Source organism: Narcine bancroftii, chromosome 3, assembly GCF_036971445.1.
Source record: "Narcine bancroftii isolate sNarBan1 chromosome 3, sNarBan1.hap1, whole genome shotgun sequence".
In the NCBI taxonomy this organism is placed as follows: domain Eukaryota; kingdom Metazoa; phylum Chordata; class Chondrichthyes; order Torpediniformes; family Narcinidae; genus Narcine; species Narcine bancroftii.
In genome coordinates, this window is record NC_091471.1 from 112,645,309 (window position 1) to 112,660,944 (window position 15,636).

Below are 15,636 nucleotides of genomic sequence, written 5' to 3' on the forward strand. Positions count from 1 at the left end.
AGAAACTCTGTGGTGACCTGCAGAAGAAGAGGTTATCATTTGGAAAACCCTGATGGGGCAAGTTTCTTCGGCAAGACACTGAAGTGACTGATGGAAGTAAATCAGTTTGTGTCTAACAAGCAACAAATATCACTTCCTGAGTGGTAACCATTTAAGCATCAGAGCTTGGTGAAAATTCATAAATGTTAAATTCTGTGCACAGTATAAGAATTGCCTGATACTGGTGAACTTGGAGGAGTGAGAACTGTGAATCAAAGAACTTTTCTGAACTTGTACGCATTACATACATGTGCGCTTAGAAGGCGGTTAAATCGATAGTAATTAGTTAAAGTTTGATCCTGTTTTTATGTTTAAAGAAAATTTAAAAACCACTTTTATTTAAGTAACTATTTGTCTTGGTGAATTTCTATTGCTGCTGGGTTTTGGGGTCCTCTGGGCTCATAACCTTATGTCCTTCCTGCAGTGTGGCAACCAGAACTATATATAATTCTCTGACTGTTAATTCATCTTTAATTAGGTATAAAATGTGGGAGCTAGATTTTTGTGCCAAATACTAGATTGCAAAAGCGGGTCGAATCTTTGGATGAAGTTTCCATTTTCCTTTTACTCTACTGTTTTCAGTATCATGCTGTTAGAAATTGAAGCTCGAGAAAGCCATTCTGCAAACTTCATCTTTCAATAAAATCATTACTAATCTGCTAGTCATTGCCACTTTCCTGCACTAATCCATTGGTTAGGAGTACTAATCTTTCACCGGCTTCTGAATGGCTAAACCCTGGAGACGCTATTAGTTTAAAAAAAAATTAGGGATGCAGGCCCTTCCGGCCCATGAACCTGCGCTGCCCAAATACATGAGACCAGTCAACCTACCAGCCCTGTATGTCTTTGGAATGTGGGGGAAAAACTGGAGCACTTGGAGGAAACCCATGCCATCACAGAGAGAATGTATAAATCCCTTACAACATTCAAACCTGGGTCGCTGGTGCTGTAATAACATTCTGCTAATCTTTCCACTAACAGTAAATACCATTGAAAATTTTTTTTTATAAGTTGGTTTTGATTGGCAAAGCATGTGTTACTAAAGAAGGTTGAAAGTTCCAGAGAATAATCTAGTCTTGCAATTCAAGTTAGCAATGAGGAAGCCACTGGAGAAGCAGAGTATGGATGAGGCATTAAATAGAGGGCTGTTTCCACTCATGTACAGATATAAAAGATTTTGGAATTATTCTGAGCAAGTTTGCTTATCCCTCTACTAGCAATTTTTAAAAAAGGGAACAAATTAGGATATTACCATTTATTTGATTATTTAATTGAAGAAATAATTGATTTCAGTTTCTAGCAGTATTCCTGCTAAACTTTATTCTAATTCAAAACAAACTGCTGGAGGAACTCTGGATTTTGTGGTATGTAGGTTGGGGGTAAAGGGTGCAAGGTAGAGAAAGAAATTGTCAAAAGTTTTGTCAAGACCCCGCATTAAGACCTGCAGTCCAGAAGCTGGGTTTTGCCTCCACTCCCCTCCAATGGATGCTGTTTGATTTTTTTTTTGTGTTGCTTGTTTTGAATTTGACCATCACTAGTCTCTTGATTCTCTTGTATAGTATATCTAATTGGATTAATAGGGCTTTGGGACATTACAGATCAAAAAATTCTTTTGTTTATGGACCAGCTCAATTCAAATGATGAAAAATAATTTTCGGGAATATTTAATTCCTGCATAATACCTCTGTATTATCTTTTATAATTGCAGGTGAAAAAGTCAAAATCCAAAATGCAAGAAACTGGTAAGATAACAGACAAAGCTGAACATGTTAAGAACCGTTCACCACCATCTAAAAACCAAACGCACCATAAAAAGAACCATTCTTCGGCAGAGAATGGTGAATCCTCGGGTCATGTGAGAAACATTTCATTTGGAACAGAACTTTTCACCGAAAATTCTGCACCAATGTGTGATCGTCGGCCCCAAATGTCAGTAAATGCGGAGCAGAGTTTGCTGTGGGTGGATAAGTACAAACCTGCAACACTGAAGAATATAATAGGGCAACAAGGGGAGCAGAGTTGTGCAAATAAACTGATCCGTTGGCTGAAAAAATGGCATGCAAACAATACTGGAAACAGCAAGCCTGCAGGTGAGGGTGATGGAATTTCTTTGTTAATCATTTGTATTCCATTCTTTCAATTATTAATAGTTAATATTCATTCAGGCTGTATTATTAATGTACTTAGTGATAAAGATAATGCTTTGACAATCTGTTTTGTTGAAATCCCCTTCTGTATAATGTCTGTCTTTATTTCTTCCTAACTGATAAAGAAATATACTCTTCATATTCTCCCTGCATGCAGATCTCTAGGGGAAATACTGTATATAATATTTTTGTGGAATTGCAATAAAATTTGATTTTTTTTTTTAAGATGTCTTTAAATGTGGTCCAAAGGTGTTTCGTAGGACTAAGTTACACAACAAACCTGGCAACGAGCTTCTGCAAAAACCCACTAAAAGATTAGCTAGTGGTTTCTTTTGAAGGTGACTTGAGAGGATGGTCAGGAATAAAATTTGTGTGTCTGGTTGGTTGGGGGGCTAACTTGTGGGAGCTGATTTTGATCTCAAGGATCTAAATTGTAAATCGATAGATGCAGCAAGAGAGGGGATTGAAAAAAATGAATGATGCATATATTTGATGTCTGTATGGTAGTGTATCCAGCATTGTAGTGAAGTCAGTGATACTCTAAACTCTACATCTTGTATGGTGAATCCAAACAGTCACACCAGATGAAACTGCAATTTCTGCTCAGGATATTCATAATCTGTGGTTGCACAGGACCCCTGTTAAAAGGGAGGGTTATTCTTTGGTGGGATTCAGAAGGATGCCTATTCAGAAAATTCCTGTATCTCCATCAGTGAAAATTGCATTTTTCTGCTTTCTCCTGAATCTTTGACTTAATTCTGGAATAAACATACTTCTGCTGATGCACTGGGCAAGTAGAGCTAATGATGAGTATTTTGGAGCTCTTCAACCTTGGGTAGTGAATTCTGGGAGATAAATCAATAGAAATGTGGTGGAGTAGCTATTATAACAAAATTGATCTAATTCTCACCTGTGCTTTGCCAATGGAGGTTTTGGGGGGAAAAAGTGCTTGAACATGTGATTTAGGGAGTTTCTAAATATTGATTTAAATTTTTGGGATCTGGGTCTCTGACGAGGCTGTCACTTACTGCCCATGCTAACCAACTATGGGAAGGAGGTAGTGAGCCATTCCCTTAAGCTGTGGCAGTCTCTCTGAAAGTGCTCTGCTGTTGAGAGTTACAGATTTGAACCCAAAGACAGTGGAGGACCAACAATATATTTTAAACAAATTTGTTCACCCCTTCCCTCATGGTGTCTCTACTCTCCCTCCACCTCTTCTATCTTCAGTCCGATACCCCATCACCTCTTAGTCCCTCCCTAGCTTCTTCCACCTCTTGATATAGTTGATGCCACCCCTTTCCATTTTAATCACAATAAAAGGTTTCTACCTCAAATACTGTGATGCTCTCTGTATTTTTTAAAGTTGGAAGGGAATTTTCAGGTGGTGGTTGAGCCCTGCAAGTAGATTCTGTGGCATTTTTTCTGCAGGAAAGCATCTGCATTTTTGTTGATGCTATACACCATAAGCATTGCACTGATGGTGGAGGGAATGAAGGTTTAGGGTGATGGTTGAGGGGCTGATCAAGAAATTTGATCTATCCTGAATGATGTTGAGTTTCTTGTGTTGCTGGAGTTGCACTCATCTAAGGAAGTTAGAGTATATAATCCACTCCTGACCTGTCGATTATGGAAAGGCCTTGGGGTGACTCATTTTCTGCACGATACCAAGCCTTCCTACTCTATTTCTATGTCTGGTACAAGTGATTTTTCTGATCAGATGATGTGGTGTGGGCCCAACAATGCTAGCAACATTGAATGTCAAGGGTAGATAGCTAGAGTTTTTGTGGGGCTTGGGCATTGCCAGGCACTTCATGGACCAATTGTTATTTGCCATGTCAGCCCATGCTTGAATAATGTTTTGGACTTGCCTGCCGAGGAGATCCGATAGGAATTGAAACCTGTGTGATCATCAGTAAATTCTGACCTTGTGATGGAAGGCAGTCATTGATGAAGATGGTTGGAACAGGTTCCCTCTCCTGAGGAGCTCCTGCTGGGGTTGGAATGATAGACCTGGCCACAACATCCATTCTTTGTGCCTGCCTTAATGGAACAAGCTATCGTTTTTCATATTTTTCCACAGGATTATTCTTTGACTTCAGATCTACAATATGGAGACTTCCCTTTTTGAGTTTGATGTTGGTAGAATATAATCTGGGTTCCCCACTCACCATCCTTTCTCTGTTATGTACTTTTTTTTTTTCCAAATGACCTACTGCATACTTAATGAATAGAAGGGTCAACTGTAGCTGGTGCTGTTCCCTTGCATCTCCAGCAAACCAGATTCTGTCCTGACTTCTGGTCTTTGTGGAGGTTTTGCACACTTTTCCTATGTTGTGGGGGTTTTTGGGTGATTTTCAAGTCCTGAAAATGCAATTAATGTCCCCATAGTGTAAGTAAACAGCAGAACAATGAAAGGAGAGATGATGAGCAATTAAAGGGGAATGAGGAGAGGAGGAGCACCACCTAATATTCTATCTGGGCACCCTCCAACAAGATAGTATTAACATTGAGTTCTCCAGTTTCTGTTAGGCCACTCTTCTGTCTCCTTTCCTCTAGCTCTCTACCCCTTCCCTCTCCATTCAGAGAGCTAACTCCTCCTCCTATCACTTCTCAGCTGTTTTCTCGCACCCTCCCACCCATATCCACCTGAGCCATTGATGAAGGGGTTCAGGCTCGAATCGTTTATGTATTTTTGCTACATAAAGAACACTGTGACTTGCTGAGTTTCTCCAGCATTTTTGTGCAAACTACAATCAGTGTTTGCAGATCTTCCTGTTTAACAGGTTTATTGACACATGTATCAAGATGCAGTGTTTGTGAGCTATCCAGTGAGACATCTCAGACATAGTACAGCATGTAAGACACAGGATAGAAGTGCACAGTTACTGACAAAGATCAGATGGAACTAAGCAAAGGCAGCAGGCTTTTGCTATTTTGCAGTTAATTCAGGTGTCTGATGGTAGGAAAGAAACTGCCCTTGAATTTATTGGTGAGTGGTACACTACTAAATCTTTTTCCTGACACGAGTGTGGATAGAATGATTGCTTTAATATGTTGCCTGCTTTTCCAAGGCAGTGGGAGTTGTTGAGGGAAGGGAGTAGGGGAGAGTTGATGTGTCATGACTTGGGCCATATTCATAACCCTCTGTAGTTTCTTGCATTCTTGAGCCTAATTTTTTTGTCACAATATGCAAGTACAGTGAGAGGAGTTCTTAGCTGCAGCACAACTTTAATGTAGTATTGGAATGAAAAGAAAGATCAAATGGCACCAAGTAACGAGTTAGCACTGTTAAGGGGTTCATTGAAGAGGCTGCCGAGAAGAAACTGTGTCTTAAGCTTGTTGGTGTGTGCTTTCACACTGTCATGCCTTCTCACTGATGTGTCTGAAGTTCCAGTTTATTTATAAATCATTAAAATCTTCTCACAGTTTGGTTCCAATCGATTAAGTAGACAACCTTGGGCATTTAAATGTAAAATTTTAAAAAATCTCTCTGGTATTTCACTTAAAAAGAATCCAGTTAATGTAGGATTGCCAAGTAATTCCTGATGAAGGAATCTCGAGTATTTTTTGGGAAGGTAATTACCAAAAAAGGTCATGATTTTTTTTAGCTTGTGCTCAATTCTAGTTATGAAATGTAGAGTCCATAAATAGCTTGTGTGTGTTTTTTTTTTTTACAGTTAAATTCAGCAAATTTAGTGGGAAGGATGATGGTTCAAGTTTCAAAGCTGCCCTGCTGTCTGGTCCTCCTGGTGTAGGTAAAACCACCACAGCTACTCTAGTATCCAAGGTAGGAATGTTGAGTCGTGGGACAACATGCCTTTCCTTGCCCATCATCAGTTCGCATAGAGCACATTTATAATGTAAGATTTTTTTTATTTAGCAGTCACAAATTTGGCAGAATGAACGAGACCAAGAACGAATCCATTGTGATAGGTTGAGTTAATTTGGCAGTTATGTTTTTTTTATTTTAAATTTAGAATTTGATAACGGGCCCTTTTAGCCTATGAGCTTGTGCCGCCAAATTGCACCTGATTGACCTCCACCTCTGGTACACTTTGAGCGGTGGAAGCCCGGAAAATCCATGCAGACATGGGGCGAATATACAAATTCCTTACAGACGGTGCTGGATTAGAATCTGGTCCCGACACCTTTACCTCTTTAATTGGACTCCTTAATTTCCAGTGATCTAGATTTAAGAATTTAAATCTCACCAAGTAGTTTAAATTAAAGATAAGTTTAGAATTCACTAAAATCCATCATACTTACCATCAAGTTTCAAGATTAGCATTAAAAAGGTTTACCAATGTCCATTGATGTCTTCACTCAGTCTACCATCTATGGCCCCAGGTTCATAGTCATGTGTTGGTTCTTAATTTTCCTCTGAAATGGCCTTGATCCCAAAGTACATCGGCTCACCCTTAATGAAGTGTTCAATCACAAAATGTTGACGCCCCTTTCTCCTACTGATGTTGCTCTGCTGAGTTCCTCCAGGAGATTTTTATTCTTCCATATTCTAGCATCTCCCATTTCTTGTGTTTCACCAGCTCACCAGTGTTTTCTGGTACAATTGGGGGTGGGATGGTTGGTCTTGAAGTTTTTACCCTGATAAATAAAGAAGTTCTCAATACTTTTTCCTCCTTGTTCAAGTTTCAGAATGTAAAGAAAGGAGTATTCCAACTATAGGAAAGACTTTTGCTTGCCTATGTGCTCAAAGCTGGCCTCCTTGCTATAGTTCTGTTAGCAGAATAAATACAGCAATTGATTAATGTAGTGACGATGGGTAAAAAATCTCGCCTTGTATTTTAGTATTAAACACATCTAATTCGTATTTTTACCCATTGCATAATTTTTAATTAATATATAATTTCCAACACTGATTCAGATGAGATATTTACAGTGTAATCTTAGAAGTAACTCTGAAATTTGAATCTTCCAAATTTGTATTCTGGAACTAACGAGCTGTGAATTCACTTTCTTTCCCAGTGATGGGATTATGGACCAATTGATCTCATTACTCCAGCATAACATTGATTGTTTTGATTATATAGTAATTTTTTTTTTATTAGGGGTGGGGAAGCAGTCTAAGAGGTTTTCGTTGCAACCTTCAGACCATGGATGCTGCCTATTAGGACTTATTGTAGTTTATTAAGTCATTGTTCATTGCTCTTCATCTTGATACTAGGAGTTGACCCCTTGCTCCTCTCATCATTGCCACTGGGTGTCTGTTATGGGATCAGGTTTGACTTGCCAAAGTATAGTATGGTGCTGGGCATTGCTTTAAATTTGAACTACCAAATAAAGCATAATTAACTTACCTGGAGACTTGATAATCTCAAATCACATTGGAGACAATTTTGATAACTGAGGTTCTGGATATAAAGGACTAATTTCTTAGTGAGATCTGTTTGGAGACTGATTTTGAAAAGGTTGGTTCCACTGAATAATACTAATTTTAAACAGTGGAGCACTAAATGCATAAATCTTTTTTTGAAAACTTTATAATATAAAATACAAGAATATATACAAAAAACCCTTTACATTTCATTAATAAACTACAATATAGTACATTAGTATACTACCTAACCACCCCACTACAAAAAAAACATACTACCCCCATTTCTACATAACAGCCTTTTACATATAGAAGTGAGTGCCTCTGTTTAAATATAAAAAAAATATATATATATTTTAAATAAGGTAATGCATAAATCTAAAGATTAATACCAACCAAAGAAATTGATGTTAGCAAATTTCTCTTCACCTTCCAGCTCCATTTGTTGAACTGTTTATATAATCTTGGACAGAATGTGGCAAACCAGTAAGGTTTCTTTAATGAAATAGTTTACCAGATATTTGGCAAAATAACCTCTTAAATGAGGTATGTGACTGTTAAATTTTGTCACAGACTGCAGTAAATATATATTTAAAATGGGTATGTGAGAACATTGCAATTAAAGAATTAAGTTGTGGCTGATCAAGAACCCAGGTTTGGAGGAGTGGAAAGATCAGACTTCTGAAGATCTTTCACTTGCTTCAGTTGCTGGAATGCTCCTCAGATCATTTTAGCACTTTCACAACAGTTTTACCTGTTTTGTTAGGGTTTGTTCTGATGTATTACATTTGTCTTTTATCCGGAAGGAGCTAGGGTACAGCTACGTTGAACTCAATGCCAGTGATACTCGCAGCAAGAACACACTGAAAGAAGTGGTAGCAGAATTGTTAAACAACACCAGCATCAAAGGCTTCTGCTCTGGTTCGTATTTTGTGTGGTCAACATTTGCTGATTGGGATTTGTCAAGATGTTATTTGCATTGTTTCATAAACAATTAATAATTTTTTTTTTAACTTGTTCAATTTCTTTTTCATTTCAGGAACTTCATCATTACATACCAAGCACTTGTTAATCATGGATGAGGTGGACGGGATGGCTGGTAATGAGGACCGGGGAGGAGTACAGGTAACAGTTTGACTGAGTTGTTTGATGTAGAGGTTTATTCACATGAATCATTTTTAGCCAGGAATCTCTTTTAAAATGCGGCATTTTATTTGAGAAGTGAGATGGTGATGGAAAGAATGGGTACTTTTATTATTGTACTTGCCATATTTCCAATAATACATTGCAAGTATTTTGTAATGTGTTACTAATTCCTGGCAATGAAATAGAAACTGATGCAGAATATATTGTTTTCAAATGCCAATTTCCCCTTTAAGCCTGCCAGAACCTGCTGGCATTTTTTTGTAGGGTTTCCTTTTTGACCTAGAAGGGTTTGGTGACATTGGTGAATCTTGATAACATGCAGAATTTTGAATAAACTTCCTGTGTAAGTTAACCAGGGTGATAGTTTAATGATATTCTGATGTAAACATTTTTTTGGTGTTATCTTTTGATTCTTGTGCAAGCCATAGAAGCTGAACCCTCTCATCTCTTGACCAATGTGAGTTTGTCATCGACACAAGTACAGCCTATAGATGTACTGAAATTTGTATTTGCTGCAGCCAAACAGGTACGCAAGGCACCAAGTAAAATAGCAATAAATTACCTCAAATGCAAGACAAAATTAAATGATCAATATCAAAGGTTAGATCACAGTTGCCATTGGTGCAAGAAAAAAAGAAATTTAATTAGTGCAGACAGATGTTTTGCTGGTCCTATGGTTGTTTATGGTGGGGGTTAGAGTAGTACAAGGAGTTTCAAGAGCCTGATGGCTATTGGATTAAAACCTGTTCTTGAATCTGGAGGTGCTGGACTTCAGACATTCATGAAGCTGCTCTCCTGCCTCCCCACACCTGCTCTGTACAGTCAGTCTACTTTATAGACACAATGCTCTTCATTTACTATCTATATAACCAGGTGGTCTGACTTTCCAAAGTGCAGGTATGGAATAGAGGACTTCACTCTTGGTGGTAGTGTAGCAGTGGTTGAAAGTGTTTGATTCCCTGGTGTTGCAGGAAACGAGCTGGTGGTAGTAAGTTAATTGGTCACATGAATGTTATTGGGTGGTGTGGACAGATGGGCCAGAAAGGCCTGCTACCGTGCTTCATCTCTACATTATAAATAAATTCAGATTTTAAATTTAGCAAGTTAATCTCGAATGAAGCACCGGTTATGGTGCAACTGTCAGCTTTGGTGGCTCTAATCTGAGAGAAGAAAATCAACCTGTATTGTATCTGAAGATTCCTCTTGAAGAGTTAACAATTAACCTTGGAGAAAGGCTCAACTCTGCCTCCAGCTTCTAAGATGTATCTAAAGGCAAACCCTGCTATACGCTATTTCAATCAACATGAAATTCATTTACTGCGATTTGGAAAACTGTAACCATTTCTTGTTTTACACCTAATTATTCAGTTACTGCACAATCTTTCTGGAAAACTCTAGTTACAAGTCAAATTGAGTGAATGGCTCTAAATTAAAATATGTGCAAATGACAGTCAGACTTTGTGTGTGCCCCCTATTAACTATGGATAAAAGAAAATGTGGAATAGAATTTGACAGTAATATTAAAAGGGGAAAATAAAAAGCAATGACTTTAGAAGAAGTTATTAAACAATATGAAGACAGTACCAGCAATGTGAAAATTGGAAACTATCTGGGCTACAATGAGTCAACAGTTCACACAGTTTTAAGTAAGAAGCACGAATATAAAGAACAAGTTGCATCAGTTTCTCTAAGCATGCAAATTACTCGAAACAGAAGCCCATTAATGAAACAGTAACTTCATCTTTGAATTCAAGATTGTAACCAAAAGCAAATACCACTTTGTACAAAAAAAAATTCAAACTAAAGCTTTAAATATCTTTTTGATGCTTAAAGAAAATATATTTTAAGGGGATATGGAAACTTTTGCTGATTTTTAAAAAAATGCTGCTGCAAAATTTCCAGAAATTTTTCAAAAAGGGTTTGAACTTGTTGAATCTGCCAAGGATGTTTGAATATTTTATTTTTGGTTTTCAAACATGTATCAAATATGTACCTTGTACATAAATATAATAAAATAGTCTACACGCGGCTTGTACATAAAATGTTTTTTCTTTCAAAATACACTTTTCATAAATATCTGTATATTAATATAATGTTATTTAAACATATTGGCTTAATCAAACTCAAGTCAGATAGAACAAAATTTTCGACAGTAAACCTTCTTGACCCGCTCATCACCTGATTGCGTCCCTTTAACACAAAATAATGACAAATATTGTGTCTTTCCGACCACTGTCAGAGCTTACAATCTAGATTCTATTAAAAAAAGATATAAAATTGAGGCAAGAGTATGGATTTACAGAAGCATTATTGTACTTGTGCACTAACATTTTTCAAGTATGGTTGCCGTACTTCTGTTTCGAGTAATTTGCATGCTTAGAGAAACTGACGCTCTTGTTCTTTATCATATTTGTTTCTTATTATATGATCTTTTCCATAGCTAGACAATTGTTAATTTTTGATATCCATCATGCCAGAGCAATCGGTGTATTTGACTTCCATGTAATTGCTACACATTTCTTGGCTACTGCCAATGCAATGTTTGTAAAAGATATTTGAAACTCTAAGATTATTGCTAATATCTATAAAATTTCCCAGTAAATATAATTCTGGATTCCCCGGAAAATTAACTCCAGTAATCCTTGTTAAGACCTCTGATATTGCTTGCCAGAAAGGATTAACTTTCGTACATGATCATATAGAGTGGAGAAATGTTCCTTCCTCTATTTCATATCAAAAAGATCTATCTGATATTTCTGGTTTTGATTTGTGTAGGCTTTGTGGAGTCGAATATAATTGATGCAAAAAGTTATATTGCACCAAGCCATATTGCGCATTAATAACAGAGGATACCCCATCTTTACACCATTCAGTCCAAGATTGTTCTGCTATATTTCCTGCCAAATCTGCTTCCCATCTTTCTCTTGATCTATGTAATCCAGGTTTTTTACCTTCCATTTGAGGGGAATAATATATTTGGGTAATAAATTTGGGTATAACACCCCTCCATAATGTATGTTCCAATTCACTTACTCCTGGAAGGGTCATGATATTTCCCCAAATTTCTCTAAGAAAGGCATAATTGCAAATAACAAAGTCAAGTGCTGTTTGGAATTCCATAGACTCGCTTTATTTGCTCAAAATACATTAAGATACCGTCTTTATAATAGTTTGCAATATGACCAATCCCCTTCTCTAACCATATATTTAAGGCCCTATTTCCCATATCATAGGTAGCATCTGATTGTTGCATAATGGTGATCTTAATGAAATTCCAGTTTTCTTTTCTATATTATCCTGCCAAATTTTAACCATATGAATATTGGGTTTGAAGTATTTTTTCTGATTAATTTTAGGTTCAATTTATAAATAAAATCTTTAATCACTGTTTCATTCATTTCTTACAATCCCATATGCACCCATTTTGGTGGGTTTTTAATTAAAGAAACATACCAAAAATCTTAACTGTGCAGCCAAGTAGTAGTTTTGTTTGAATACGGGAGTCGCAGTCCCCCAGTTTATAATCCCATGTCAGTTTTTCCAATGATATTCTTGGTACTTCATTATTCCATAGAAAATTTTGCACTAAATTATTTATTGGCTTAAACTTTTTTGGTAGATGCAATGGTATCGACTTGATCAGATATTGAATTCTTGGCATTATCTTCATTTTGATACTTAACTCTCCTTATTAACATTGGGGGAAGGTCCTTCCATTTTTGTAAATCCCATTCTATTTTTGCCAGTGGTGGGGGGGGGAATTAATTCAATTTGTTCAAGCATAATTCCCATCATTTTTCCATTTGAGAATACTGCTTGCTTTATATTGTTCATAATCATAATTTGTTAAAGGCAGAATTTCACTTTTATCCATATTTATTGTTATACCCTGATACTCTTCCATACTTTGTTAACATTTCCTGCAATTTTTCCAATGATCTCCCGGGTTCAGATATGTACATTAGAATATCATCGGCAAACAAACTACTTTTGTGTTGGACTTGCCCAATCTCGAAGCCTTTAATTTCAGGATTGCCCTTAGTCATTTCTGCTAGAGCAGTGGTTCCCAACCTTTTACTTTTCACTCACATACCACTTTAAGTATTCCCTATCCCAGAAGTGTTCTGTGATTAATAAGTGATTGCTTAAGGTGGGATGTGAGTGGGAAGGGAAGGTTGAGAATCATTGCTCTCGACCCAATTGTTACTGAATATTTTGCTTGAGGAAAAAGTGTCATTGGCCCATTTCCTTTGGAGTTATGAAACTGTGCACGTAACGAGTCAATTTGGAATGATTAAAACAGTGGTTTTCAAACTTCTTCTTTCCACCCACATACCACCTTAAGTAATCCTTTATTAATCACAAAACACTTATGGCATAGGGAATACTTAAAGTGGTATGTGAGTGGAAAATAAAAGGTTGGGAACCACTGTGCTAGAGGTTGTATCGCCATAACAAATAATGCTGGAGAGAGGGGCAGTCCGACTCAATGGGAACATCCATGATATTTGACTATTAGTTATTATTTTTGCTTGTGGTTTTTAATATAATGCCCTAATCCAGTTAATAAATCCTTACCCTATACCTAACATGTTTTGAAACAAAAATGGCCATTCAAGTCTGTCAAATGCTTTTTCTGCATCTAATGATACTACTATATTAGGGTCCTGTCTTGATTGAGCTAAATGTATTAAACAATCTCGCCAAATTATTTGATGCTTGTCTGTCTTTAACAAATTCCCCTTTATCTCTATGTATCAACCTGTTCGCCAGTGCTTTTGCTATTATTTTATAATCTGTGTTTAATGTAGATATTGATGGATAAAAAGTTTTTAGTGGATCTTTATTCTTTGGCAGCACAGTAATTATTGCCATCGAGAAAGAGTCCGGTAATGTCTGTGTTTCTACTGCTCGCTCTATTACATCCATGAATAACGGCATTAACAAATCTGTAAAACTCAAGGGGAAATCCATTTTCTCCTGGGGCTTTATTAGCTTGAAGAGTTCCTAATGCTTCCTCAATTTCCTCCCTTGTGAAATTTAAATCCAATTCTTCTCTATCATTATTCAATTTTGTGAGCTCCACATGGTCTAAAAATTCCTTTATTTCAGGCGAGTTGGATTTATATAAATTATATTGTCTGAATGCTTTATTTATTTATTTCTGGTTATGTGTAATTGAATTGTTTTTCGTCTGTACAACATTTATAGCTCTTGCTGATTCTTCAGCCTGCAATTGCCATGCCAATATTTTATGTGCCCTCTCTCCTAGTTCATAATATTTCTATTTTATGTTTGATATTCTAATTTTCTAATTCTCCTATTTCTTTCTCTACATTATTCACTTCAGCGTTAAACTCTTTTAATCTTGTAAATGAAATGATTTGTCTTCGTAAGTATGCCTTAAGGGTATCCCATATCAAAAAGCTGTTGTGAAACAAATTTAGGATCAACATACAAAAAATTTCAATCTGTTGTCATATAAATTGTTAAAAATCTTCCCTTTTTAACAACATCGTGTTCAATCACCACCTATACATACTTTCTTGTTTCTCTGGTATTTGTATTTTTAAGGCTAGTGGTGAATGATCAGTGTGTAATCTGGGTAGGTATTCCTTTTTTTTTCTACTCTATCCTTCAAACTCGACGATAACAAAAAACAAGTCTATTCGTGTATGTGAATCGTGTTTTAGAATAAAATGAGTAGTCTCTTTCTGTGGGTTTAAATTTGTCCATTAAGTTTAAAGTTCCCTCCAATCAATATATTTTGCCTTCCCTCTGCTGCTTTTAAAAAACACATCCTTCATAAATAGTCATCAACATCTATGATTCTGAATAAATTTTGCTGCTTATCATTATATATCTGCCCACTTGATCTTTTGAAATATCTTCTATAACAATTGAAATGTTTTTATTGATTAAAATTGCCACTCCCTGCTTTTGAATTAAATGATGAAGAAAAGAACTGCCCCACCCACAATCATTTTAGTTTATTGTGTTTTACTTTCGTATGATATATTTCTTGGAGAAATACCACATCAGCTTTTTTAGATATATAAGTATTCTCTTCCTCCTGACCGATCTGTTTAAACTGTTAATATTATAACTTAAAAATTTCAATGTTTTAACCATAGCAGCATTTTGTAAATTCTGTGCAAATAAATAAATATGCAAACAGTTTCATGATCCGTGCCCTCTCATTAAGAACTGTGCAACCTCCGCTCCGACGGTGACAGAGATAGGAAGTCCCTGAGGCCCGCGAGAAAAAGCCCCTGGAAACCTCCAGGGATGAAGAGAACCCCACCTTCAAGCACCATCCTTGAAACTAAACTCCCCTACTGATGCCATTACCTCCCCCAAGCCAGAGTTGAACCGTGTTGTTACCTTTAAATACCTTTCCGAGTTCCCTGAGATCCATAAATAGGATGAGACTTTGACATTTCTTCATATAATTATGACGACCTTCATAAAAAAAATAAACTTTACTAGGTCCATAAAATATCTTATTTACATTAGTTTTTTTTACAATATACTTTTCATGCCTTTCTTTTCTCTACATCTTCATAATTGTTGAATGAAGTCTTCCACCTCTTTTGTTTTAAATGATCTTTTATTGCCTTCTGAGATTTCCACTCTAAGTTGCCAAGTACAACATTGCATATCTGAAGTTCTTTTCATGGAGTTGCCTCTTGACCACGTCAAACTCTCTCCTCTTTTGAATTACTCCATTATTGAAATCCTGAAAAAACTGAATCTCTGTATTGTCCCACTTTATTGGAGAGTGAGCATCTTGTGAATGTTCGAATGCAACTCTCAGAATTGTCTCTCTGTCTTTGAAGCTTAGTAGCTTTACCAGAATGGGTCGAGGGCGGGCTTCACCCATTCTCCTTGGTCAAGCGTTCGGTGAGCATGTTCAATGTGAACATGTTCGCCGAGTTCAATGATTGTAAAGGACTTGAGGAATCCAAGTTT

The 15,636-nt window shown here is 36.6% G+C and overlaps 1 protein-coding gene across 9 annotated transcripts in view; it reads left to right on the forward strand.

The window, feature by feature from the left end:
* The window catches only part of rfc1 (replication factor C (activator 1) 1), a 138,830-nt gene that overhangs the window by 48,114 nt on the left and 75,080 nt on the right, over nt 1-15,636 (forward strand). For all 9 annotated transcript variants that reach the window (XM_069924920.1, XM_069924921.1, XM_069924922.1 and 6 more), the window contains 4 exons: nt 1,748-2,129; nt 5,864-5,973; nt 8,325-8,439; nt 8,558-8,643. In XM_069924920.1, the coding sequence (XP_069781021.1) occupies nt 1,748-2,129; nt 5,864-5,973; nt 8,325-8,439; nt 8,558-8,643 (693 nt within the window). The remainder of the gene's footprint in view (nt 1-1,747; nt 2,130-5,863; nt 5,974-8,324; nt 8,440-8,557; nt 8,644-15,636) is intronic.